Genomic DNA, 27,982 nt, shown 5'->3' with positions numbered 1-27,982 from the left:
GCGCTACGTTCGTTCGTGTCCACCACAGGAGAGGTACGAGGCCTGTGACAGCTGCTGCGACTGGGGTCTGTTGTTAAAATCCACCTCCATCTTCTTCATCCTTGGGGAAAATGGTGACCAAACCGACAGGAGCATAATCTACAGACTCTAAGCTTTCACCTGATCACAATATTGTGACATTTCGGGCTTTTATATATTAGAAAAGGAATGGTGAAAAGTGAACTCCGCCGGAAGAATCCGAATTCTCTTCAGGGATTCGGGGGGGTTGGGGTCGCATAGAGATATATAGGATCGTAGCAGGTAAATAACGCGTGAAAATACTAACGTATCATCGAATTTAAGGGCTGACAGCATCTGGTTTAATAGAAATTAGCTGAAATACAGTCGAGTGACTCGTTCGGGAGAAACCAGTAAACAGCGATGGAGCTACGAGTTGGAAACAGATACAGACTGGGTAGAAAAATTGGAAGTGGATCATTTGGAGACATATATCTGGGTAAATATAGACTTAAACACTCGTATACTCTCTTGCCATTAAGCTGTCATTATATGACACGGCTAACATGCTGTATTGTTTTATATATCTGTCAACTGTAACTGTCAGTGGCGTTTTTCCAGAGGTTTACTCGTTATAGTCTCCTTATGAGGTCCGTTTCTCAGTTCTTTGGGTATTTATATGAAATACCATGTTTTATAACAATGACAAGAACGTATAAGTGGTTTATTGAAGTTGCAGGGTAAATAATCTTCACGTCCGTTTTGGGACAAGCTTATATAAGTTAGTGGTTTAAACACTACAGGATGTCATACATGACCGTAAAAAATATGTGCTTTTGACATTAGACTCAGATGTCAGTGACAACACAGTAGGCCTATTTGCTTTAAATTTAGGTGTAATTTCATTGAACGTGAGCAGGAGTTTACAAACGGGTCCTCCCTTATGTGTAACTTTGAGTGAATGTCACCTGTCCATACAGGTTTCACTGAAAGCTTGAACCACCCAAAATGCCATACCTGGCATATTGAATCAGCATTTGATGGACATCCAACCAAGCCTAGATGTTGATTTGCGTCTTAAAGTCGAGATCTTGCATTTAAGGCTCTGTGTTTGATTCATGCAGGCTCATTTTCCTGATCATGGGGTCATGGTACATTTTTGCTAAAGCTCTTTTGATTAATAAAGCTGTCCTGGAGCAGCACAGTCAGGGACCTGAGAAACTCTTTATTTACATGCTAGATGGCCTTCATGGTTGAGAGCATCAGTATCACACCAGGATGTTGTTTATCATTTGAATATCTATGGTTGACATTTAGAGATCGCATTGATGGCAATAGAGAGTCATTGTTATTGCACTACCGGTTTGGATCACCAAAGTAGGTCAATGTTTTAGCTTTTATGCTCTTAACAAGCTGATAACATTTCATTAGTTCAAAATCTACCTTTACTACTATAATATTTCATTAGTTCAAAATCTACCTTTACTACTATTAGTACTCTCAACCATTATGGTATTTAATTTAACTCAAGCCTGTGATTAAATGTACTTGTGTAGAGCCAGTAAGAGATGACGTTCATCTCTTATTCATGAGGCATAAAAGGAAGTTTTGCAGCTGTTGGCCTTAATTCGTATCGCTGTGGATTGAAACCTGTCAACAGAATGTTTAACTTAATCAAAGCACCTATAGACGTCAGGCTCAAATGCAATCAGCTTGCTTTTATTTTGATAGAGAAGCAATGTTTGTGAGGGGACTTTGATCATTATGTAGTGTGGCGGGACCTTTATCCCAAAGCTTTCTGGCTGAGATGGGATTGTTTCAGTCTGTGTGTGAGAACAGGGCTTGGTGGGTGTGGTGAGACTTTAAACTCTCATCTGCTTGCTTCTGTTTCATAACTACACCCTCCCACTCTTTGGTTTGTCAGCATAATTAAGTGTTTTTGAATAATACTTCAGAGTAAATATGTCGGAGGTGTTATTTTGTGGCAATGCTATTAGAAGATCTTGATTCTGCACATGACTTTGTGTGAAATGCATTCAAATTATCTGCCATGTCCTTGGCATTATAGGCTCAGAAGATCAAACCCAACAAGATTGGACTAGTTACACCACTTACTGCTTTTACAAATCATCCGACAGTCAGACTCGGCATAAATGCAATACCTCTCCCTTTTCCTGGGATTCTGTTACGTTTGCGTCACTTGGCATCATTGGAGGCCTCAGGTGTGTGAATCACCCCGGACTGTCCAACTCATTTACAATTCTGGGTCCTTCCCATCAGCTTTTATGTAACCTCAGAGTTTTTGGTTCAGGCTTATGACATGATGGATGTTTGGACCAAATGACACATCTTTAACTTCCCTTACATCTCATTTAGCTATCAGACTGCAGTTTGCATTCACCTTATCAGCAGTTTGGCATCTTATTTCTTGAGTCAACTGTTGGATAGACGGGATTTCTTGCGTAACACTGCCGTATTATTGGTTTTGTTTATCATGGCTGTAAAGCTGATCTGAAACCAGAGCAGAAGCCTGTTAATTACATTGTTCGTTGGCAAAGATAGGTAGAATGTATTTTTTTTAATGTAAATTTAATCTAAATGACTGTTTGTGCTCTTTGAATAAATGTCTAGTTTGCTGATTAATTTGTGCGTAGATCTGATGTTCATTGCATGAGTTTCTCTGCTAACAGCTGAAGGGAAGATTATCATTTGTTTTTTTTTGTTTTTTTTTTTAAATCTCTCAGGAACAAGCTGAACAAGTCCTTGAGTTTCTGTTTAGATGGCTATGGGTAGCCTTTTGCCTTTTGAAAACAGATAGTTTGCAGAATGTCCAGAGTGCTCTTTTTCATGAGAAATGGGTCTGTTGAGCCATGAAAATGAAATGGTGGTAATCAAATCTGTGTAAAAATTGATCTGAATAAATCTGTGTAATTAATCTTTTAGAATGTAATTAAGTTTTCTTAACTCTTTCCCTGCCATTGATGGTATTTTCTGTCATTTATGAGGCAATAGCCCCTTTCACACAGCAATCACAGCAAAAAAACGACTTTACCGGTACATAAAAAAATGTGCTGTTCACACAAGCAACCGCGTTCTGGATTTTTACCGGTAACAGACCATTCACACATCAGTTCCAAAATACCATTAAACTCTGATGTCATTAACAGAAAGTTTATGCCTTGTTCCTGAAGAAGGCTAGTTATTTTATCATACATGACATTATCGCTAATGTTCCTTTAAGTTGTTGACAAATCTCTTAATCCGCCCAGACGAGGAGAAGCGCTTTAGTTTCGGTATCACTCCAATTTGAAGACAATTGTAAACAGTGCTGAGTAAATGCTTCATAATTTTATGAATGGCCCAAAGCCGTTGCCCTTTCAATGGCTTCTAATTGGCCCAAATGACTACTTGCATTAGCACGTTCTGAGCTCGTATGAGCGAAATACCGGTAATCTTCATTGCGCATTCACACAGTGCATATACCGGTAATTTACTGGTATTGTTATAACTTCCCTTACTGGTAAATTGTCGGAACCAATATACCATTATATTTGAAAAGGTCCTGTTCAAACATGATCTGTTACCTGTAATTTACCAGTACAGACTGGATGTGTGAAAGGGGCTATTGCTTCCCCACCATTGATGGAATTTTTCAGCTTTTTTTTTCTTCTAGATTTTGCTTTTTTTATGAAACTTGCCCACATTCAGTGTTGATTAAAAAAATAAACAAATTCATGAAGCTAGAATAAAACGTTGTTGTTTTTTAAAAGAATGCAGACCGTGGCTGGCAACCTAAAAGAAATGCTGTTGGGAAAAATGTTTGGCTAACAAATTACTGCACAATAGAGCTTTATTATTTAAAATAAACTAGGTCTTTGCGATATGGACAAAATCACAATTATTTGATCAATGTTGTTATTTCAATTTTAATCACGATTTTGCGACATTATTTCCTTACACATTGAATGCATTTCAGTGTTTATGAATTAGAATTTGAAATGCATTTAAAAAGTAGGGCTGCACGATTAATCACAATTTCCATGTAATCGCACTTCAACCGATTTGGCTTAACGTGATTTTGAAACCGCAAAGGCTGCGATTGTTTATGCGTAGCTCGTCATTGATGTACGGCTCTTAAACGCTGCTCCATCTGAAAGCACTGTGAGTTTGAGTCACTTATAACATGCATTTGAAAAACCAACACGCGTCAAACATCTTTCCAAACATTTCCAACGGTTTCATTGCGATTAATTGGTTTGCTTTTTAATAGGGCTGCATGATTAGAGCTTTATCAAAAAGCTATAACAACATGTCTCTAGAACAGACAAAACAACATGAATATGGGTAAATGTCAAAACAACCCAGAATCAAAAGTCTCTCAAATAACTGAAACTAGAACAGTGACAGAAAGATTGTGCTTTCTTCCATCTTGTAAGCCCACTGTATTCTGATTGCGTACTGATGGTAAATGTCCACTAAGCGGCAGAACTTCACTCAACGACTACACTTTGGGGTGTGTCTGTAGAGCGGGTGTTTAATCTGTTTTTTCAGCACACAAAGATAGTGTCATTTTGATAAACATTTAAACGCATTTAAAAAGCCAGCCAATTCACAATGAAATACATGTCCAAACTACAATATTTAACATGCATAAAACAACTTTAATGTAAACAATATGATTTAAGCACTTAATCCAGCAGAAATGGGAGAACAATCAGCATATTTTTAACTATTCTCATTTTGATTGGCTGCTGCTCGGCATTTTTCGCTTGATTTTTGTATAAAGTTGAGCATCTCTGAGCTTTTGGCTGCTCTCTACCGCTCACAACGCTTTCTCCATGCGAGTGTAAAGTTCAACTCCCATAAGAATGCTCGGTGTGCTCCATGCCAATGGATGCTTGAGTGGACAAAACTGTGCCACTTATTCACACAAATACATGCAGAACAAGCATACTTTGTTTCAAAAGTCTTTCCTACAGGATTTTGTGAGACTATGGGGGGGTCTGGGGGCATGCACTTTTTTTTTAAAAGAAATGAGAACTTATGTTCAGTAAAGACACATGAAATTGGTCAAAATTTTGAATGTTAGTGTATGCACAAAGTATAAAGTTCAATTATGATCTGCAGTCATTTCATTTTTGTTAGAGATCAGACTGTGTTCTGAGACTCCATTCACTGTTTTAATGGCTCTGTTTCTCGATCTGCCCCAGGCACGGACATTTCAGTCGGAGAGGAAGTGGCCATCAAACTGGAATGTGTGAAGACAAAGCACCCTCAGCTCCACATCGAGAGCAAGATTTACAAGATGATGCAGGGTGGAGGTAATGAGAACAGTGTTTTGTCTCATTTATATGTAAATAAGGAGCTGAGGTGCTCAATAAATTAATGTAATCAATGATAAAAAGCATGGTTTGGGTTTTCAGGCAGTGTATTTAGGTGTTTTGTGTGCTTTCTTTGCAGTTGGCATCCCTACCATAAAGTGGTGTGGTGCAGAAGGAGATTACAACGTGATGGTGATGGAGTTGCTTGGCCCCAGTCTGGAGGATCTCTTCAATTTCTGCTCCAGGAAGTTCAGCCTGAAGACTGTCCTGCTGTTGGCTGATCAGATGGTATGATACACAAATTTAAGCAATCAAGTAGTTGTTTCATTCTTCATCGATTTTCCTGCGGGAGACAGTCTTTAATGTAGGTGAAGTTGCTGAGAAATGTAATGGCCGTTTAGTCCAAAATTTTACTCTCTACTTGCTTCTAAGAATTGATGTGCCTTAGATCCACTCCTGATGGTTATTGAAACACTGAAATGCCTGACGACTATTTTTGCTACAGAAGTATTTAAATGTCATTTTGTAAACCTTGCAGATCAGCCGCATTGAGTACATCCACTCCAAGAACTTCATTCATAGGGACGTGAAGCCTGATAATTTTCTGATGGGCTTGGGAAAGAAAGGAAACCTGGTCTACATCATTGACTTTGGTCTGGCCAAGAAATACCGTGACGCACGAACACACCAGCACATTCCCTATCGCGAGAACAAGAACCTGACGGGCACTGCACGATATGCATCCATCAACACACACCTTGGCATTGGTAAGAAAACACAATCTTGCCAGTGAGCTTTGAAATCACTGTGGCGTGAGTGCTTGTGTGTATATATGCCGTATGTGTGCGTGTTTGTGCATATATATATATATATATATATATATATATATATATATATATATATATATATATAAGCACGTGAAATTGCGTCATTAACATCACGCAGTTACATGATCTTATAAGTTGTCAGATTATGACACTGAGCATCTACAATGGCGCAAGCAACTGTAAGCCTACATGGTAGGTGGAAATTTCTATTCCAACCCGCATCACTGGTTGCGATCAGATAATTTTAAGTTGCTAAACTCCTGGAAAGTTTTCAGTTCAATGATCCAGTAAGTGTATTCATTCAAACAATCAGTCCAAAACAGCGCTAATGTAAGAGAGAATAGAGACTCGCGTTGACGTTTAGCTTGTAAAAAATATTAATGAACGTAAGTGTAGTGCTTAATATGGTACAATGTTAATAAAAAACAAATTACTATTTGTATTCTTATAAAATTCATTAATACAATTTTTTTGAAAAATAAATATGACACAAAATATAGATTATTAATAATCTTTCAGTGCGCAAAATTATCATAATATGAAAGGCTCCAATACAGGGCGGCACACATCGCTTATGCACTTCCTGGGTGCAGAATGATGTGCTTAAAGCAACATGACTCACAGAACGCAGCGCACCGCATTCAAAAGTCCAGGGCACAAAGAGATATTGTGTACAAAACTTCTAGTGCATCACTGTATATCTATTCAGAAGTTTGAGCCTTATTTCTTCTACAATTTAGAAACAGCCATAAACTCCGGCCAGATAAAGTCTTTTTATGCAAATCTACAGAAGTTTGTCTACAGATCCAAGTATAAATATAGCTGCAAGCAGCAATACGGGGCCAAGCCCTGCAAGGCAGAGCAAGCAACAGCCGCTGTAGCGCAATGCGGAGCCAGAAGAGCAAAACATCAGAAATTTAATGTACATCAAGCACATCAATTACAGCAGCACAGCTAGCATTTAAGCACCAACAGCAGTGCAGAGCCGGAAGGAATTTAAATTATTATTTTATACACAATTTCAAAGTCGCCCCACACTGGTCTCGAACCCACGACCACAATGGTTCGGGATTCATGACGCATGGTTGAACCACTTGCGCCACCCAGAGGACATGTTTTACAAAGCTGCAGAGGAGAGGCTTCAGTGTGTGAATGAGCACACAAAATCATGTTAACGAGATTAGCATGCTAAGCTAACTTAATGCTAATATAGCTTATGATGTGGTACATCCAATGCTGGCAAAATAGATATCCTCAGATTCGACATGACGCAAGGAATCGATAGACACCAATTTTATGATTTTGTGACAAACTGTTCACAAGTTACAGCCTCTGAACCAATTATGGGTCGACCTCGTTAAGTTTGCGACATCATAACTTTTTTTTTCCAGTAGAGCAAAAAAATCGGGGACAGTACTTTTATGTGGCTCAGTCCGAAGATCATTTGAGTACATATTTGGACAAAATTAGACCAATTTTGAAGGAGGAGTAGCGAAAAAACTGTTTTACATTCGCTCCAATATGGCGGCCAGTCACATTGTTGAAAAATAACATATGAGATATCGTTGAAATCGGCATAAGCCAAGGAATATATTGACATAAAGAAATCAAATTTCAAGCAATGTTGGCAAAAGTTATAAGTGTTTTTTCAAAAAACAATGATATCTCTGGAACACTAGGTGGCGCTGTGATCAAACTTCTCATGTACCTTCGGGCCATGCTAATGATGATCCATACCAAATTTGGTGAAGAAATTTCAAATAGTTTAAAAGATATTGCAAATTATGACATCATTCAAAATGGCGGACACGTGGTACATCCCATCATGGCAAAATCGATATCCACGGATTTGTCATGACCCAAGGAATCGATAGACACCAAGTTTATAATTTTCTGACAAACTGTTCATAAGTTATTGGCCAAAATATGCATTTTCCATATCTCATGACCCGTAGGTGGCGCTGTTCCCAACTTTGGCATGGAACCTCAGATCATGCTTCCGATGAAGTGTACCAATTTTCGTTTCGATTGATCAAAGTTTGGCCGAGCTATAGCTTCTGAACCAATTTTGGGTCGACCTCGTTAAGTTTGCGACGTCATAACTTTTGATCAGAGAAGAATAAAAAAAATCGGGGACAGTACTTTTATGCGGCTCAGTCCGAAGATCATTTGAGTACATGTTTGGACAAAATTAGACCAATTTTGAAGGAGGAGTAGCAAAAAAACTGCATACTGTACTTTTCAAAATGGCCACTACTGTAATGGGCGGAGTCTTAATGTAAGATATTGGTTCTAATCAGCATGATGAGATGAATCAGGTGTACTAAGTTTCATTTTTCTAGATCAAAGGGTTCAAAAGTTATAACCATTTCAATGTTGAATTTTTGAACTGCTGGTGGCGCTATAGAGTTGGACCTAGAGACTCAAAAATTGCTACAATTACTTTTCATTACCATCACTACAAGTGTGCCAAATTTCATCATTTTCCTATGTATGGTTCATAGGGCTGCCATAGACTTCAAGAGGAGGAAGAATAATAATAATAATAATAATAATAAGAAAACTAACAGATACAATAGGTGCCATAGCCCCTTCGGGGCTTGGCCCCTAATAATGGGAATATTTGAACATTGAAGGGAAATGAGTATGCGCCGTATCGGATTTGGACCGGTCTTGTCTGATGGATGCCCAATCCGGCAAAAATCGCAGTATCAAAGCCAATACGTATATGGAAAATAGGATTGGTGGGTGCATCCCTAGAATGTGCCCTATTTAAACTCAAGTTCACTTTATGGTTTCTGAAAGAGGTTTGTGTTAGTTCTTTTGTAAAGAGTAAACTCAAGTGTGAAAGAATTCCCATTTCGTTTTTTAATATTTTTTTGCACTCCCCAACAAAATCACCCCATTCATTCTAGAATGATTAATTCTTTCTAGTGTTGTCAAAGTACCGGTACCAAGTCGGTACTGAAAATGTGACGATACCAGCATTTCTGTAGTACCGGATATATTTGGTACCCACTAATAGGCAGCTGCTTTAAGTCGCTTCCGTGTTTTTATCTAAGCGCGGGGCTCCAGACTAACTTTTTTACTTGGAGCACTGTCTGTAGCCGATATATACCACAATATCTATAGTGTCTGTGTATATTAAACTGCAAAAAGACTATTTAAATATTAACCCTGCATGTTCTGCTTGTCTCTGTGTGAATGAATGGCACAGGCGCGCGGTTTCATTTACCTCACACACACACGCACACTAAAGCACGAGTGATGCTCGCGCTGTTTTCAGTCTCTGCTGCCTCACAATATGATGACATGATAAAATTCATCTCCAGAGCCACTCTGAGAGTCACTTTGAGCATTTTACCGTTTAATTTGAGAAAAAACTATCGTCATATCATACACGCACAGAAACTCAAAGGTCTTCATGGCAACCCGTCAAAATAAAAGTTTGGTTTAACTTGAAGAAATTGACAGAAATAATTAGGCTACTATACAGTAGATTTAGCTATGTCTCCATGGGATTTTTTTTATAAGCAATATTTACGTTTAAACAGCATGTAGCCTTTAATGCTTATATGTATTATTTACTTATGATTACCGTCATAAATAGTCATTGAATTGAATTTAATATTTTTTTCAAATAGTTAAATAAAATAGAAAAATAGTTCCAACAGATTTTGCTGTGGTACCGAGAACCGTACAATTTTAATGGTATCGGTACCGACTACTGGAATTTTGGTATCGTGACATCCCTAATTCTTTCCAAATATAGCTATTCAAGTCATCTGGTGAACATTTCTGTATTTCTTTACATACAATATATATCACAGAACAGGTAAATGTCGTAATGTAAAAAAAAAAATTCCAGTATTGTGCAGCCCTAATATGTGTGTGTGACCCAGATTTGTTGTGATAGACAGTGTTTCTCTGGCTGTGGTTACTGATCATTTGACATCTTTTCCAGAGTAATTTTTCCTTTCCAATGCTCTGTCGACTCTGTATGACATCACTTGTGCTCATGCTCAAGTGGATGCGTGTATATTTTTAGCATTTCCCTGAGGAGTTTTATTTGTGCACGTGTGTATGAATGTGATATGAATGCTTATTCATGAATAACTACAGTAGTTGCTCCACGCAACCTATATTGAGCTATAATTCTGCGTGCACCTATCTCTATAGAGCAGTCTCGGCGGGATGACTTGGAGTCTCTTGGCTATGTGCTGATGTACTTCAACTTGGGCTCACTGCCTTGGCAGGGACTGAAAGCCGCCACCAAGAGACAGAAGTATGAGCGTATCAGCGAAAAGAAGATGTCCACCCCCATTGAAGTTCTTTGCAAGGGCTACCCATGTATGTTCAAAGCCATGTGTAATTTCTAACATTTTCTGAATGTTAACCGGGCTTTGTATTTGACCTAAAACACTTGGATTGTAATATGGATGTTTTTCTGTCCCACAGCTGAATTTGCCACGTACCTCAACTTTTGCCGGTCACTGCGATTTGATGACAAGCCAGACTACTCATACTTGAGGCAGCTCTTCAGGAATCTGTTCCACAGACAGGGCTTTTCCTATGACTACGTGTTTGATTGGAACATGCTCAAATTTGTAAGTACATATCTGGATGGTCTTCATTCTTTAAAACTGTGGTCATTTAAACTTGCGTTGCTTGCTTATATTTTGTTGTTTTGTTTAGGTTCAGTAATTTCACTTTAATGGCAATGAAAAGGTTATTAGTCAGTTATTGAAATGATGTTTCAAAAATGTCACTTTAGTCATTTCATTGGTATTTAAAGGTTTAGTTCACCCAAAAATGACAATTATCCCATAGATTACTCAAAATAGCCATCCTAGGTAGGTGTATATGACTTTCCTCTTTCAGCCAAACACAATCGAAAAAATAAATAAATCCTGGTTCTTCCAAGCTTTATAATGGGACTGAATGGTGCCACAGATTTTAAAGCCCAAAACGGATCATCATAAAATGAATCCATACGGCTCCAGGGGGTAAATAAAGGCCTTCTGAATCGAAGCGATACGGTTTTGTAAGAAAAATATCCATATTAATAACTTTATAAACTTTAATCACTGGCTTTCAGGAACGCCTGCATACAAGTCTAGTTAAGAGTAGAGTAGGTGAGAGTAGACGCCTCTTGCGGTTCAAACAAATAGGGCTGGGCAACAAACTCAAGCTCCTCCTCTCTTATATCGAAATCCTCCGTCATTTGTCTTTAAAAATTCTTGTTTTTGACTTCTAATTCGTGACCTGTTTTGCTCTATCCTCTGCGCTTCCGTGTTTGTCAATACCCTGAATCTGTATTTGATCTTTTAAGCATTTTACTCTTCCTGCCAAACTTCCATGGTTACAATTAGTGATACTACATTAAATCCATGGTGAATGTTGCTGATCTGTGGACTTAAAGCCTATAACTAGTTCATTCATGACACAATGTTTCTCCTGGTTTCCACGTCTGTGCTGTTTTCGATACAGCTATATATATACACACACACAAGAGTAAAGAGTTTACACACAGAGTAAAGCCAAACTCTGTTGGAATCAACTGTTTGATTCATAATCTTGCATTTATAAAGTTTCATAATTTTGCATTTACCTTCTGTCAGGGTGCTAACCGTACAGCAGAGGAGGCAGAACGTGAGAGGAGAGAGCGGGACGAGCGGATGAGGCACAGCAGGAATCCTGCCGCTCGAGGGATCCCAGCAGCCTCAGGCAGACCCCGCCCCACACAGGATGGTGCTCCTCCCACCCCCCTCACCCCCACCTCTCACACAGGTAAACAGTCTGTCTTTTACCTCTGCTTCTTCCCAAGTGCTTGAAACACTGTTGTAGGCAGTCGTCTCTTGCTTCTCGTCACACAGCAAACACATCCTCACCGAGACCGGTCACTGGCATGGAGCGTGAACGGAAGGTCAGTATGCGGCTTCATCGTGGCGCCCCAGTGAACGTGTCGTCCTCAGACCTGACGGGGCGGCAAGACACTTCCCGCATGTCCACATCACAGGTATAAGGCAGACCCTGCTCATCCCAGCTTTCAGCAGAGCAGTCAAATCCATAATAAACCTTTTTAAAAAAGCAGCAAGTCTTGTGGCTGTCTGTGTCTGAATGAGCTGCTTTGTTTGCGGACCGATTAAAGAGATTTAACTTCTTGGCAGAAGCAACAGTTCAGTACCTGTGGTCTTTGAATGGTTACATTAGGAAGTCTTATTTCTGCACATACAAATCGTTCACAGAAATAAATACCTGATAAAATATTAGTATTTCTTTATTGCTTGCAGTAAATGACCTTTTGATTCTGACAACCTCTATTAGCCTTTTGATGACCTTAAGCTTAAAATTGAATCTGATTGTTAGGTAGTTGAAAAGCCTTTTCTAGGAAGCTGTTGACCTAGCATTTGTATTTCTTGGAAAAGTAATTTCAGTAGCATATATTGTTTCAATATGACAGACAGTAGGCACGGTATGATTATAGGTTGGTGCGAGTAGCATGTCAGTGGACAAAGGATTGTGTTGTGGGGGTGGAAGGCTGTAATGTTCTCTCTCTTCACCCCAGAATAGCATTCCCTTCGATCACCACGGCAAGTAGTTGCTCGTCACGTCCTTGTGTGAAGGCAGGTGCACCAGGTGAGTTCGATTAGCTTGAGTAAGCTGCACATTGCTTTGTTTTTTCTTCTTGTGCAAACTGTCATACACTCTTAAAAATAAAGGTTCCAAAAAAGGGTTAAGCAGTGATGCCATAGAGGAACCATTTTGGGTTAATGGATTGTTTTTTCCTAAAAATGTACATTTAAACATTCCTCCCCTCCCCTTAAAACGTATAAACATTCAGTCTCTTAAAAAGACAATTTTTTTAAAAAGGCAATTGTCATTTATTGTGTGTCCCTTTATCTTGTTGCTGTGTACAGATTGTCTCCATGTCCCAGAAGCCTCCACTTTGCAATATGGAGCACGATGGGCAACCTAACTACACATGCCTGATTGACAGCTCTTCACCATCAGCTAATAGATAGGGTCGTCAGTCTCCTCCTTCTATTGACCAAACCAAAATGGTGTAGAAACCAACCTGACCTCTTTTCTAACTGGCTCTCTCTCTTTTTCTTTTTTTTTCTCATGTTCTCATATTTTCTCTCCCACACTCTTTAAATGTTCTTATGGACATGAGAGCTATGGCCTGTTGTGAAATCACACCAGTAGGTTGACCAATCAGAGACTGGATCAGCCAACCCACACCATTGTCATCTTATGCGACCTTCCTTCACAGTTACACTCTTATACATTCAGTGCTGCACAACTTTCTTTGGTTGAGGCTCCTCTCGTTTGAGGCTAATGTATCATCTATGTGGTTTAAATGGGTCTTGTTTATTTGTATACTGGGTTTTCTTTTGTATTTTAACCTGGGCAACAGACGAGTCCGCCTGGTGGCGTTATGGGTTTACTTAACTTTTTTTATTTACTCACTGTATTTATTTTTTAATATACATTTTAATAGCCCTCTGGTGAGGTTCCTTTTCCCTTGTTGGAGCTGGTGGTGTTGAGTGGATGGACCACAAAGGGGCCAAAATCTCAGCATCAGCTCATAGCAAACTGACTCCACAGCGTGGTTTTCAGTCGTACACGTCCTCACAGAGGGACCCTCTGAACCTCGCCCGTTTGTACAATACTGCTTCCCCCATTATTGTGTGTCTTCTGTTTCTAAGCTGTGAAATAACTGTAAAATATTTGTGTAAATGTTTCCATGCAACTCTTGAGAGAGACTATGAAATGACCGCAGATGGGTTGAGTGAAAGTTATCACCAGTTATTTTTATCCACTCTTTCATAAAGCCACAACAATGAAGTGCCAGACTTTGGGGGTTTCGTGCATTCTGAACTTGAACTTTGACTCTTGAGGATGTTGTTTTGACTGATGAATGGAAATCATGCTAAGACCTGCAACGTGTCTTTCAAAAAGGACTGTTATACTCTTGATGTGAAGGTAATGGATGCAAGTTTTGTTCTGATAGCTCGGATGGTATTTTGGAAGTGGTAAATCATTTGTTGGTGATATCGATTGTTTTTACAAAGGTTGAAAGAAAACAAATCAAGGTCTTGCTCTGATGTTCATTGATTTCCCCTTATATGAAATATTCCAGCACTGATGTGGCTTTTCTAACACACCTTGGAAGCTGGTTTGGTCATCTCGTTCCCTTGTCAGCTATAACAGAGGACATTGGCAACTTCCTGGGTAAATTTTTCATCTGATTCTCCTCCAGCCCCCAGTTTGAAGCCCATGGCTGCTTTGGGCTCCACATACTTGTGGACGTCATGCCAATTTGTCAGTCCTTTAAGAATTTGTATTACCACTGTATTTGTGTATTTTAAACAATGTAAATAAATTACTTGTATTTGCTTGTCGTTGCTTTTTTTTTAATGCATAATCTATAATTTACAGCTAATGGGTGATGGGTTTTTTTTTTCTTCCTTTACTGCTCTCCTTTACAGATGTTTAAAGTGATGTTTATCACGATATGACGATTAGGGTAGACAAATATAGCTAGTTTTGCATATCCACCATTAAGATGCATTGATTTTAAAACTTTAAAGTCTTGTCCTGGTCTCTAGAAAACTAGCATCACAGTTACCTCTGCCATTGTAACCTTCTATTCTTGTCTCGTGATTTTCTCATGCTGGAGTTCTACAGAAGTCCAGGGGTCTCATTAAGATTCCTTTTATAAATCCCAGTCAGCGGAAAATTGCGCGCACATGCGTCTCCACCCCGAAATAACCAAATATGGAGCTTACAACGCATAGTTTTACTATGCATATCCTCATTTGCATATGATTATTCATCCACGTGATACCATGTTAAACGGTACAAGACATTAGGAAAATATGAAATACGGATGTGCCGTCACATTACATTGATAAAAATAAATTCGTAGCCTATCCTTGCCCTGTTTTTGAATAAATAAATCAAATTGTGTAAAATGCATTTCAGAGAAAGTTTTTCTCAATCTTTTCCACTGGCCAAATGGTATTTTAAAATGATATTATATATTGATATTGATATGATATTTATATTTTAATGGAAACAGATAGACCTTGTTGTGCATTATTTGCACGAAAATATTTTCTCAGACAATCTGCTATTATCACTATAAAGATATAGTTCTAAAATCTTAAATATAAAATAATAGCAGAGTCTATTCACCTTATTTTCGAACGCGGAAGTAAACATGGGTCCAGTATCCGGTTTTTGTGCGGCACTTCCGTTTCCTCGCTTCCCTGGGCTAACTAACGATATCAATCGCAAAGGATTAAATGCAGAATTGACAGAAAAATGTTACACATAACGTAACAGATGAATACAACAAAGATCTAAAGCCCCGCCTCACCCAGTTCGGGTACCGGACCTGGTTGATAGTGATGTGTCATGCGCAAAAGATGCGGCTCTGAGAGCCGATGCTTTGTAGTGAATCAGAAGAGCCGGCTCGCATCGAGTGAGAGCCGGCTCCCAGTTTTTTTCCTTTCTCTGCTTTCCTCAAGGCAGAACTTTGTTTTGATTGGTCAGCAATTGCATCGCGGCCAATCAGATGTGAGGATATGGGATCATACCATTATGTAAAAACAGAGAGGTGGGTGAAGCGAAGCAGCACTCCACTGCAAGTTAATGAGTCGTAACAACGTTAAAGGGTTAGTTCACCCAAAAATGAAAATTCTGTCAGTATTTACTCACCCTCATGTTGTTTCAACCCCGTAAGACCTTCGTTCATCTTCGGAACACAAATGACGATATTTTTGATTAAATTTGAGAGCTGGATCACTTCTCCATAGGCTTATAAGGGATTGAAACTTGCTGGCCCAGAAAAGTTATTAAAGAGATCGTTAATATAGTCTAAGTGACTACAGTGGCTCAATGTTAAGTATATCAAGCGACGAGAATACTTTTTGTGCGCAAAAACTAACAAAAATAACGACTTTATTCCACTATTCATTTCCTTCTCTCTGGGCCTCGAGTTAGTTCACGTAGTGTTTTTGCGCAGCGTGTCTGTGTTACACGTCACCACGTAGGCTCACTATTGGCCGACGCTGGTCATGTGTGTGATGCGTGTGTCGTACAACACTGACGCGCTGCGCAAAAACACTACGTGAAAAGACTCGAGGCCCAGAGAGAAGGAAATTAATAGTGGAATAAAGTCGTTATTTTTGTTTGTTTTTGCGCACAAAAAGTATTCTCGTCGCTTTATATAGGATCCCTAGGTTTAAAAAACTTGCATTCAATGACAACAGAGCTGTTTATTTGCTGTTTTGTTGTTAATTTGTGCAATAAATGCATAAAAACACTGCACATGAAAGGGTTTTCAACACACAAACCATTAATTTTTGCAAAGTTATGGTAAAATAAAGGCCTACAAAAAATCCTAAATTAAGAGCCTTTCGGGAGTCGAAAGAGCCGGCTCTTCTTTGGGAGCTGAGCCAAAAGAGCCGGCTCTCTGAAAAGAGCCGAACTTCCCATCACTACTGGTTGAAAACACTCATGCATCTAGCTGGCAGAGTGCCAACTTCGCCGGCGCCTTCAGCACCGCCCTAAACACGGCCGAGCCAGCGCTGGACTAATATATCTATGGAGGTATTTTTTGTCATGTCGAATGTATTAATAATGCCATCAGAATGCAACCAAAGCACAGGACAGCAATAAGTAGATGTCTATAAATAATTGTAAATCATACAAAATAAACGCCATGATGACTAGATTGTATACAGAGGTTACTATGATTTTGTTTCTCCTTAGAGTTTTTTATTGAGACTTCATAGCCCAGCCACTTTTCTGGTATCGGGTGGTCTTCTGTAGGTCTTGTGTTCACGAAATGAAAAGAACAAACATACGGTCGTTTCGGTGGTTTCTTCAAATGTAAAGCTTTTAACCACAGGCGAAGGGTAAAGTAGGTTTTATGTTGGACATTCGTTAGACATTCGCCAAGCAAATTAAGGGACTGTCTTAAAACTGCACACACACACAAATAAGCATTCCAAGGTGCGAAACCACGCAAAGCATACTAATAAAATGTAAATATGTGAATTAAGTGGACAACCTATTTTGCGTCAATACTGCCGACGTTGTCTTTGCTGCTATATATTTATGTTTAACATAGGCCTTCCACAACTCTCTCCCCATATGTCGAATATATCACCAATGAGGCTTATCATATGTCACCAAGCAGCAGCAGCGCCGCGTCAGACACGTTTGGTGTGCAGAGATATAGAAAACGCCACGCAACAGAAACGCCAAGTAAATCTTTCTTTTGTACCAGTTATTATGACAACCTCTAACTGCACAAACAATCCCGGTCTTCCTTGAAGCCATAACGATGAGTTAGTTGTTATGAATACTTGTTTGATTAACCGCTACGGTGAGCTCGCCAGTAACCGGAAGTGCCTGACCGGAAGTCTCGCACAAAATACCGTCAACTGGCTGCGTCCGTATTTCCGTTAAAAATAAGGTGAATACCACAACGGTAACTGTAATGGCACTGAGAAACGATATTGCTGGAATCACTGTTAAACGATTTATTTTCCAGCTGATGAAACATTGACAATCAGAATCCATTCTGCTTTAAAGAGCTCGAGCATTTAACGCGGCAGACAACAAAACTGCTAAATAAATTAAAACTAATTCCATTAAATGCTTTCATGATGGGAACTCCTAAAAGGTCATATTAAATTCCTTACACAACCATTTGAGGTTATACATTGAACAATTTCTTGTGTGGCTAGAACTTATTTCCAACTTACTTCAGCCAAACATCTTTTTTCACTTGAATGTTAAAGCAAGGTGAGATCTAAATTCTACAGTAGGGTAGATTAGAAGCAGGATTGATCACTGCTAGTTTATGCCTCACCTTATGTTTCAGATGAGCCGCTGCTTAAGGTGTTAAAATCCCAGTTGCATGCAGATGGACAGCTGGACTGAACTGAAAATACAGCACAAACCTTTTGCTAATTGGCCGTTCGCAAAGACCCGCCCCCTTTTAGTTACTGTTGCTATGTCCGACAAGCTCCGCCGCTCTCACGCCACACAATGTTCTCACGCAGTGAAAAATACATCGCGGAGCAGACAAGACACTGACAACGCGCTGACAGACAGGACAAACCAGGTTACTTTTGATATGAAACGAATTTGGTCATTTTTAAAAGAAATTTAAACAATACACACCGTTTTTCAAGTTCAAATCCTCCAACGTTAATCTATCTAACTCTCCTGACTGCTTTGTCGGACAAAAATGGCGGATTTGGCGGATTATGATTGGTCAGATCGCCTGTCAATCAAACTCCCTGCGAAGGGTCATACTATGTGCGACTGTCTTGTAGGAGTAAGCGGTGGTCATTTATAATTCACAGCCTTGGCTAGTAAGAGTGTTACATTTATGAGAGGTATCACAATTTCAAACAATTCTGTTAGAAATTTAACATTTTTATTTATTTCCAGAGAATTGTTACTCCTAATATTGGAATGAAGTTTAAAAAAAGGATGGTATCCTGTATCGTTTTATTGTTCTTTTAAAAGCACTACAAACACACTTAGACTTTAACACCATAAAAATGAGTCAAGATGCAGTGGAGAGGAAAGGATGTATTTATTTCTATAATGAGTCACAAATTCTATACTGCTCCAAGACTTAAGGCACAACCAAAAATAGCTCAAGTGTCTTTGAACATAAAAGAGGGTCCCTACTCACAAACTGCTGGTAAAGGTAAAACGAGGTAAGGTTTATGTCACCATTTTCATAAATCATGTGTTACTATTTGTTGTTTTTTAAATGCCCACTGAAAATCAATGCATGAGTGAATGTGAATGAACTAAAAATAAATGTTACATAACCAACATATCAAGTACAAACTGTGGTCCTCTCCTGATTGATGCAGTTGGTCTAAAAACAGACATTTCGATGAATAAAAAACTAAATAAATATAAAGTGCAGCTGCCAACTGACATCAACACTTTAATATAAATACTGTAATCTTTACAAGAAAGTTACAATTAACCAAAAAAACGTTAAAAATGTAACAGCTTTGTCCTACAACAGTTAAATACTTTGAAAATGTTCCACAAAAATAAGCATATCTGAATTCTGTACATTCCTCAAGAACATGCCCAATTTAAAGAGACTAAACAAGATCCTCATATGCATGTTATGCTTATGGGTTCGTCTGGTTGGATTTGTCTTAAATGCAGGACTTTAATACAACCTTTAAAAATCCAGTGCGCTCTCAGGACCAGTTTAAAAATGTAACAGTAGATGATAAAAGATACTGCAAACCAACTATGCACATTAGCAAACACTGAATGCCACAAAGAAGCAAGCTGGTAATCTTCAGTATATGGTGGTGCCTTGCTCTGATGTGGAGTGTATACTGACCAAAAATTTGGTGCCACATTACAAATAATTGAATCGTTTTTTTGGAAGAACCTTTTGAGAACATATCCTGACATCTGTTAGCATGCAAGGCAGTGTTTGGCCAAAAATCCAGATACAAGTGCTATATCTGAACAGCAGAGCAAGGTCTGAAAGCGGTCCTCGCAACCACACTCGAAGCGCATACACCACAACATCAAACATATGTCCATGAGTCCTACTGGGGAATCTTTGTTATATTATCTATTGTTCTAATACCTTCACAGAGAGGATTCAGGTTCTACTGCCACACCGTTTGGTTCAGTCAGCGTTTTGGAAGCATTCTCAAACTCTATCGAGTCCAACTCTTCAACCTTTTTATCATCAGATTTTGTTGTTGCTTCCAGTTCGGCGGCTTTCTTCCCATTCTCACTAGCACCACCTCCATTGTCTTGGTCGTCCTTTGGTGATTTGTTGAGCTCTTCCATCTCTGTCTCGGTAATGGCCATCTCCATCTTGGCTGGAGGGTCAGGCTCTTGGGGCTTCATTTTGATGAAGAGAAAGTTACAGATGAAGAGCACAAGGGCAGAGAGGACCACTTCACACCCAGCCAGCAGGAAGACATACATGTAGTTCTTTGTGGCGTCCAGAAGGCGACCTGTAAAATGAAACGAAAGAACAATGATATGAACTTCCCATATGGCGGCCATGACAGGCCATCAGGGCAAACGTGCCCATGACCTATGAACAGCAGCTGTCATTGTTGGGACACCTATAACAATCCATTTGCTCTTTGTTTGTCTAAATCCTAATAAGGAGGAACCATATGGTATTGTAATAATAGGTCTTTGCAACACTAAACAAAAGGTCTTTTTTTTACCATTGGCATAGAGAACCTGTAGAGTTCTTTGCTAGGTAATCTGCAAACCGATATATCAATTATCAAAAGTACATAAAAGTTCAGTTTATTTAACGGTTCTTTTAGTTCTTTCAAAGTTGGAATTAAACAGAAGCAGCAAAATATTATCTTCCATACATGCATCTTAAATGTAACCAATTATCAAAAAAAATAAAAAAATAATGATTTCATGCTTTATTATTTGTATGTTCTTAGCAAGTGATCAAAGAAAGCATGATATTTAAAAGATAGTAATTCAAACAGTTCTGATTCTGAATACGACTAGCTGTACATGTACTCCTGTAAATGCATATTTTAGTTGATTAAAATGCGTATCCTATGACTTGTATCCTTTTTCTTTAACAGCACAGAAACTACAGAAGACAGAAAATGAACTGCAGAACTGACCTGCTCCAGGTGGTCCCACCAACACCGCAACGGCTTCGACCAACAGCACCAAGCCGATGGCACTGGAGAACTTCTCTGTTCCCACAATGGCCATCAACACTTCAAACTGTAAGGCTCCAACCATGCCATAAGAGATACCGAAGAAGATGCAGAACACCACGAGAGATGCATAGTCTTTGGCCATGGACCCGACAAGATCAGTGACTCCATTGAAGATCATAGCGAAACTGAAGAGGTAAACGCATCGTGGCCTCACCCACTTGAGCCCAGCGATGATGCCGCACGTGGGCCTGGCGAAGATGTCAATGAACCCCAGTATGGTGAGCAACAAGGCAGACTTGGTGTCCTCATTGCCCAGTTCCTTGGCATAGCTTACCACAAACACAGGAGGCACAAAAAGACCCAGCACCATAATGGCCGCGGCCACCGTGTAAATCACAAAGCCGCAATCTTTAAAGACTGTGAAGTCAAGAAGCTTGGCCTTTGGTTTGGGTTTCGTTTCCTTTTCGTCCACCTCGCTTGTTTTTTTTGGTGCTTTCAAGGGCCTCATGAGGGCTCCACATGCACAGCAGTTCAGTAGAATTCCTCCAAGTATGAGGAAGCCTCCACGCCAACCATAATTGTATTGAAGAATCTGACCAAGAGGAGATAAACAGCACAGAGCCACAGGACTTCCAGCTGCAGCCAGGCCGTTGGCCAAGGGCCTTTTCTCACTGAAATATCGGTTCAGCATGATGAGGGATGGCTGAAAGTTCAGAGAAAGACCCAAACCTGGAGGACAGCAAATTTGAGAGTGTTAATGTGTCAAATTTAAGAGTGTTAATATGTTGAAATTAAGTCTGTCATTTCACAAAACAGTGCTCACCTGTTATGACTCCTACGCAGAGATAGATGTGAATGATGCTGGTTGCAAAGGATGCCATGATCATACCCAGCGAGGCAAAAAGGCCCCCGACCATCATCACAGGGCGACATCCAAAACGGTTCACTAGGATGCTGCATAGAGGCCCTGCAACAAGCAAACCACTGTTAGGCAAATAGCAAATATTTAAAAAAAAGACCAGGAACACTTAACATGCTGACATCTCACATAACTTCTAAATGTACAAGCTGATTTTGCAACTCTTTACTAAAAGTGAAGGGTTTTCATACTTTTTGATACCAATGACCCACAAATATGAGGATCCCCTGCGAAGTACCCTCTTCTTAAACTATAAAAGGCACCTATGAATGTTATTATGTATAAAAACCATTTATTAAAATTATGTATATATTTTTATTATTTGAGAAAAAAAAAAACTAAAATTAAATTTACATTATACTAATTTAAGCTTTTATCTTTAAAAAAAAAAATACAAGTGCATATATGTACACGCACTCTTACTGTTACAGCAATATAAAATACAGTAAAGAAAAAAAATAAGTGTTTACAAACTGCATTTCCCCTTACAATATTTTCCACAGACTACCCAATTTTGAAAAGCCACGTAATATTCTCAATCTCCACTGTCAGTGGACATCCCTACCTGAGCCATAAAGCATTGCAAGAAGAATGGAGGAGATCCAAGCGCAATCACTGTAGCCCACGCCAAACTCCCGGATAAGCTCTTTGAAGAAGACGCTGACCGCTTTGGGAAATGCATAGGAGAAACCAGTAATGACGAAGCAGCCGAAGAGGACAGCCCAACCCCATCCTCCATCAGGTGCCTTGACCCCGCTGTTACCAGTGTCAACAACCACTCCACCCATGATGCTCAGTACACCTCAGGTCTCAGCTGCAACAAAAAGTGCATGGATGTTGCTTAATTCTACAGTAAAATATTTCATCTGATTGGTCACAACATGACTTTAAACATAAATTGACTACTGCTTGCGGATCATTAATGCTCAACTGCCAAAATCATGCCTCGTTCACTGAATATTCCTGTACAGCAAGATCTGTTCAGTTGGTCTGGCACACTGGATTCACACCCTTCCTCATTCATGTTCTTGCCAAGAGCTGCTTTCATAATTCTGGGTACAACGTTTTAAATGTAATGCTCACCAGTATCACAACAAATTACATCTTTTAAAAAAAACAGCATCACAAGGATTTTTACTTTATTTTAGATCAGAGAGTAAAATATGTTGCTTATAAGAGTTTCTCAATCCTGATCCCTGGACCACCACTACACATTTTTGTGTGTAGCCTACCTTAATTTACACCCGATGAGTTGAATTATGGATGTTGTCCAAAGTGAAGTTCAAAATGTGTAATGTTGGGGGTGCTCCAGGATCAGAATTGGCAAACACTTCTCTAACCTACTATGCAATGTGTGTGTGCCCTTTCAAATGTCTCTCAACAGCAAGAGCTGCCAAGCAGCTGTTGACGGTTAACCAAATTCCGTTATCTTATTTGTGATCTCGTTTGATCAAAAAATGGCAACTTGATTTGAACAAATAGATAGATATCCTACACACACATATATGTATACATATACATACACACACAGTATATGACGATGCAATGTGGAATTTAGCACATTCGTCTATAAAAAGCAATGACAGAATGGTACACCACCTTTTCTTGACCTTTTTTTTAAAGGGCAAAACTGCTCCATTGACTGCAGGGGTGTCCAAAGTCCAGCCCGTGGAGATATTAAATTATGTGGCCCGCCAATCATGCAGTTTTACAATGTCAACACAAGGTGACAGCACTAGATTTTTGGCCACGTGTAGCAGTGAACCGTGAGTGACAACAATTGATAACTGATGAGTGCTTCCATTTATGTTGTGTATGAGAAACATTAAAGGCACAAAAAGCGGAACAGCGCTACTCGTTTGAATCAGGCTGTCAGGCTGAAGGCTTACGACAGTCAAGACGCGTTAACGGACGCACGCAAGAAAACTTGTCCAGTTTTACATAGGTTAATCAATCAATGGCTGTTTCTCAATTCCAAGAACGCAGAGAACGGACTTGTGTTCTCGTGGAGACCGGTCTTGCCAAGCTTCCTTGGAAGAACGAACTCGGAACCGGCCGCAATGACTTCTGGGACACCAGGCGAGTACTAGCTCAAGTCTGCATTCGATGCATCCTCGGTATCAAGAACACATCCGGGTTCTTTCATGCGTCCTCTGTACTTGCGTTCTTGAGAATTGGGTCTGAACTTCGACGGTTAATGATGACGTAAAACGAGAACACAAGGACGCAAGATCGCTGAAGAACGCATATTGAGAAACACCCAATCTGTCTTGAAAAACGAAGACAATTTTACTGTCGTCGTAGAAGTCACACTGCAGGACTGTAGTTAAATCTTCTGACACTGGCAGAATTTCGTCTGAGGTCAAATTTGATCGCAACGGTCATTAATCGGTTGTCGGTGAACATCTCAAACTAACGATCAGAAACTTCAGATTTTAGGATTCTTTTAGGATTTGCAAAATTTGTCTCAGCCGGCCAAAATCGCACAGTGTGCACCTGGCTTTACTCGCTAAACTGTAAACAGTGAGAAGAGTTCGAGTTTGCAACAGAGGTCTCGGATACAAATCGCAAATGTCTTGGTGATTTAAACTAGTTTAAAGGCAGATGAAACAGTCCTGACATTCTCAACAACACTGACGCGGAAAACATGAGAAATTGTGCGACAACAATCCAGTCAGAAGACTTTTCAATCCATAAATCACCAACATTTACCATGGATTTACTGTAGGCCTAGTAGGCTAACTGTCGTGGCAGAAATGTGGGCAATTTATATCTAATTATTATATTATTAGCCTCATGTATTACAGGAGTAATGAAATATAGGCCAAATTACAGACATTTGTTATGTTTATAGACTAAACAGCATAAAGTAATTCTAGATACCATATTACTTTTTACCATGGTAGTGTGGTTACCTGTGGTTGTCATAATCTAAACGCATGTTACCAGAAGACCAATTAATTTTAATAAGAGTAGAGTTCTAACTAAATTAATAATTACAGTTATTAGTTTGTTTTAATGAAAATAAATGTACATCTGCATCCCAACTCAAGCTACTGTGTCCACAACATTGAATATGGCCCCCTTAAAAAAAAAAAAAAAAAGGTTTGGACACCCCTGCACTAAACTAAAGTGACTGATTAATGCATGCTCAATAATACTCATTTAAAGGATGAAACCTGTTCCTCTGTTGGTACAGCATTGAAATCAATATGTAAACTCTGAAACTAGTGATCGAAATGCCAAAAACAACTATATATGGTATTGTAGATTATACTTTATGTTTTTATTTTGTTTATTAATTATGTGTATAAACAGCTCAAACATAAACACCATTAAACAACCTAAGGCATCTTATCAATGGAAGTCGAAGAAGTGTTTTTAAATGCATTAAAAAAAAAGAAAAGAAAAGGCTGCGCAACATGTTACACAGTGGAAATTAATTGATCAAGAGCTATGATGTAGAAGAGCTACATTAGGTAAAAGTAAGACATGCAACCAATGTACTGTATGTGCAACCTACCTCGCCTAAGGCCCCTGAAATCTGATTCTCTCCCTCTGATCTGAAGCTCCCACATATCTACATAACCTAGGGGGCAGGCTGGGGGTGGGGACTGAGAGGGGAAAACCTCTAGTGAAAAAACTCTGTACCCAACCAGAGCATTGATATCAAACCTAAATTAAGACCCTGCCATTTCCCCATGTGATACTGATTGCAATGACCAGAATCGCAGTTAAGAGTAATTTGTGTTGTGTCTATTCTCATTTTACATAGAATTTTATACAGAATGTGTAGTTGGGATTTAAATTATGTTTGGTTAGGAGGAATTATGTAGGGCTAGGATTCATTTTAGAAAGGATATTGAATTGTTTGAAGCAGCGCACAGCTGGCACTGGCACTTTGTTAATTGTGGACGCTTCTTGTCATGTCCAAATTAGTGAAACTGGCTGATTCTAATCTGTCAGTCACAATGAAATGACAAGAAGACTACTGATTATTTTGATTTCTGTATATCGAGGTCTATGTGTGACACCACTCCTAATTAAGAGGGTGATTTCAGTTTTATATTTATGAATGATTTTGGATATAGTGATATGGTTAGGTATTCTGAGAAGCTAATTAAGGCAGGTCTATATTATGCCTTCATCGTGACGTGGCACTAGTAAGGACCCTGGCTCACTACACACTACTCACTACATATCTTTTTGATATTATGTGTTATGGTGTGTAAACACATTATTCTGTTACATATCCTTACAGCGATTAAGCTGAATATTAATTATAAATGTTAACTAGATGTGTTCACTTCCTGTCTAGCGTTGTGTATAATAAAAAACGGTTTGTCTTCAAAGCTTCTATTCCGTGTCATTATATTTATTGAATAGGCTTGTGCATTTTATGTTTCAGAAATGTGATATAATTTCATAGTGTAGGGAGCATAGTGAGCACTGATGCTCCCTGGTTTCCTCCCTGCGTTCTGGCGCAATATGGCTGCCGTCGCATCATCCAGATGATGCACATTGGTGGTGGTTGAGGAGATTCTCCACTTCCATGTAGCGTTATAGCATTATATAAATGTAACAAATTATTATTAAGTTAGGTCATAAAAAATGTGAATTAAACGCAGCCCCTGACTAAGTTACTGAACTGTGGATCTAATTTAGACACACCCATCTATGACCTTCCTCCTCCTACAATATAGGTAAAATTACATCATAAACTTAGTTGTAGATGCCCCAAGACCTGAAATGAGATGTGCCATATAAAGAAATTAAGGTTTGAATCCCGCTCAAATAATAGCTTTTAATAGTAACATCATTTATTTTTTCCTTAAAAATATCGATTGCTTGAGGTTGTAACCATGGCAACAGTATGCTGTTCGAGTACTTTGGCTCATTTCAGGAAGTGACACAGATACAGTCATTATTTGACAGTTCGTTATAGATTTAAGTACATACAAAAATGCCACAAAAAGAAAAACCCTTTGGAGTTTTAAAGGTTAGCTAACTTTTCAAAACAAATTCCGAAATACCTTTATAAAATCGACTCTCCAGGAAGTCAGTGTACAATTCGAACACTGAATAACTATATTAACTAATATGAGATTCTGTGTCTCAATTTTTGTATGAAGAGCATCTCATACGCCACAGCTCTGGTCTACGTGCTAAACGTGACTTCTATAACGCTAGGCTATCTCTCTCCTCCACCAAGAAGCGCTGGCACCGCCGGCACAGGGCATAAAGTAAAGCCACAGGTATACCATCCTATATAAAAATTCTCACTTAAACCATTTGTAGCACCATTGCAACCAGAACTACTCGAAGATTACACTGCATTACACTAATATCAGACCATCACATATGGCAATTGTATCGGTATGTGGATTATTCACGACATATTAGGAATGTTATTAGAAATTACATTCTATAACACGGTGTAGACTATATTTTCAACGATAAATAGATACAAGAGTATTCTTTATGTTAACCTGTTACTTTTCATCAGTCAATCTCCATAGCAGCCCACCGGCATTCAGCATCCCCCACTGCCCGACGCACGCGCAAAATCACCCAATCATTATCACAGGACACATGTTGACATATTTAAAATCATCAGTCCTCATATACATACCTTAACGATACTCTGTGATTAAGGTTATTCTCTGACGATGCGCCTCTGGCACCAGGATCTCACGTTCGCACGGCACGCATCTTTAGAAGAAGCACTTGAATGAGATCTGCTCATCTGACTGTAGTGCCTGTTCTGTCACAAGTGAATCACTGGAGTCACGCTGTCTGACGTGCAGCCAATGATGAGGCTGTGTGAGTGCCCTACGTGCGTTTCCCCACTGCTCTCCTTTTCCCTCTCATCCCTATTCAAACCATGTGCTCAGAGGATTTAAAGGGGATTTACGAACATAACCTCCATAGATAAAGCTTCGACTTTGTTTCTCATTATTATGATAGCTGGGTGCTGCTGAACAAAAAATATTAGCCTATTTGGCAGTTTTCCCCTCACACGTTTTTTTATTGCAAGAAAGGAAACAGCCCTGCTTTGAATAGCTACATTAACATAAAATGAAAAGGAAGGGGTGGGGGGATGGGATAACAATGGCACCATATCCAGTAAGAATTTTTTAATTATTTTACAATAAGGGAAATATCAGCGATGACATCAAATCC

The 27,982-nt window shown here is 39.2% G+C and overlaps 2 protein-coding genes across 2 annotated transcripts; one reads left to right on the top strand and one right to left on the bottom strand.

The window, feature by feature from the left end:
* The first annotated feature begins 2 nt into the window (after nt 1-2).
* On the top strand, nt 3-14,549 carry csnk1db (casein kinase 1, delta b). The gene is made up of 10 exons (XM_084135430.1): nt 3-496; nt 5,208-5,318; nt 5,458-5,606; nt 5,857-6,085; nt 10,325-10,495; nt 10,604-10,752; nt 11,767-11,935; nt 12,022-12,164; nt 12,714-12,784; nt 13,066-14,549. Exons 1-9 carry the CDS (start codon nt 421-423, stop codon nt 12,744-12,746), a joined length of 1,230 nt encoding a protein of 409 aa, XP_083991556.1. The 5' UTR covers nt 3-420; the 3' UTR covers nt 12,747-12,784; nt 13,066-14,549.
* A 4,207-nt stretch (nt 14,550-18,756) lies between these two features.
* Nucleotides 18,757-27,666, bottom strand: slc16a3b (solute carrier family 16 member 3b). The gene is made up of 5 exons (XM_084135427.1): nt 27,432-27,666; nt 22,365-22,613; nt 21,704-21,847; nt 20,839-21,609; nt 18,757-20,190 (listed from the first exon to the last, which is right to left on the bottom strand). Exons 2-5 carry the CDS (start codon nt 22,585-22,587, stop codon nt 19,814-19,816), a joined length of 1,515 nt encoding a protein of 504 aa, XP_083991553.1. The 5' UTR covers nt 22,588-22,613; nt 27,432-27,666; the 3' UTR covers nt 18,757-19,813.
* Between the last annotated feature and the right edge of the window lie 316 nt (nt 27,667-27,982).

Source organism: Abramis brama, assembly GCF_963993115.1.
Source record: "Abramis brama genome assembly, chromosome: 14".
NCBI classification, from domain to species: domain Eukaryota; kingdom Metazoa; phylum Chordata; class Actinopteri; order Cypriniformes; family Leuciscidae; genus Abramis; species Abramis brama.
Note: the sequence above shows the minus strand (reverse complement) of the source record. Positions and strands in the feature narration are given on the sequence as shown.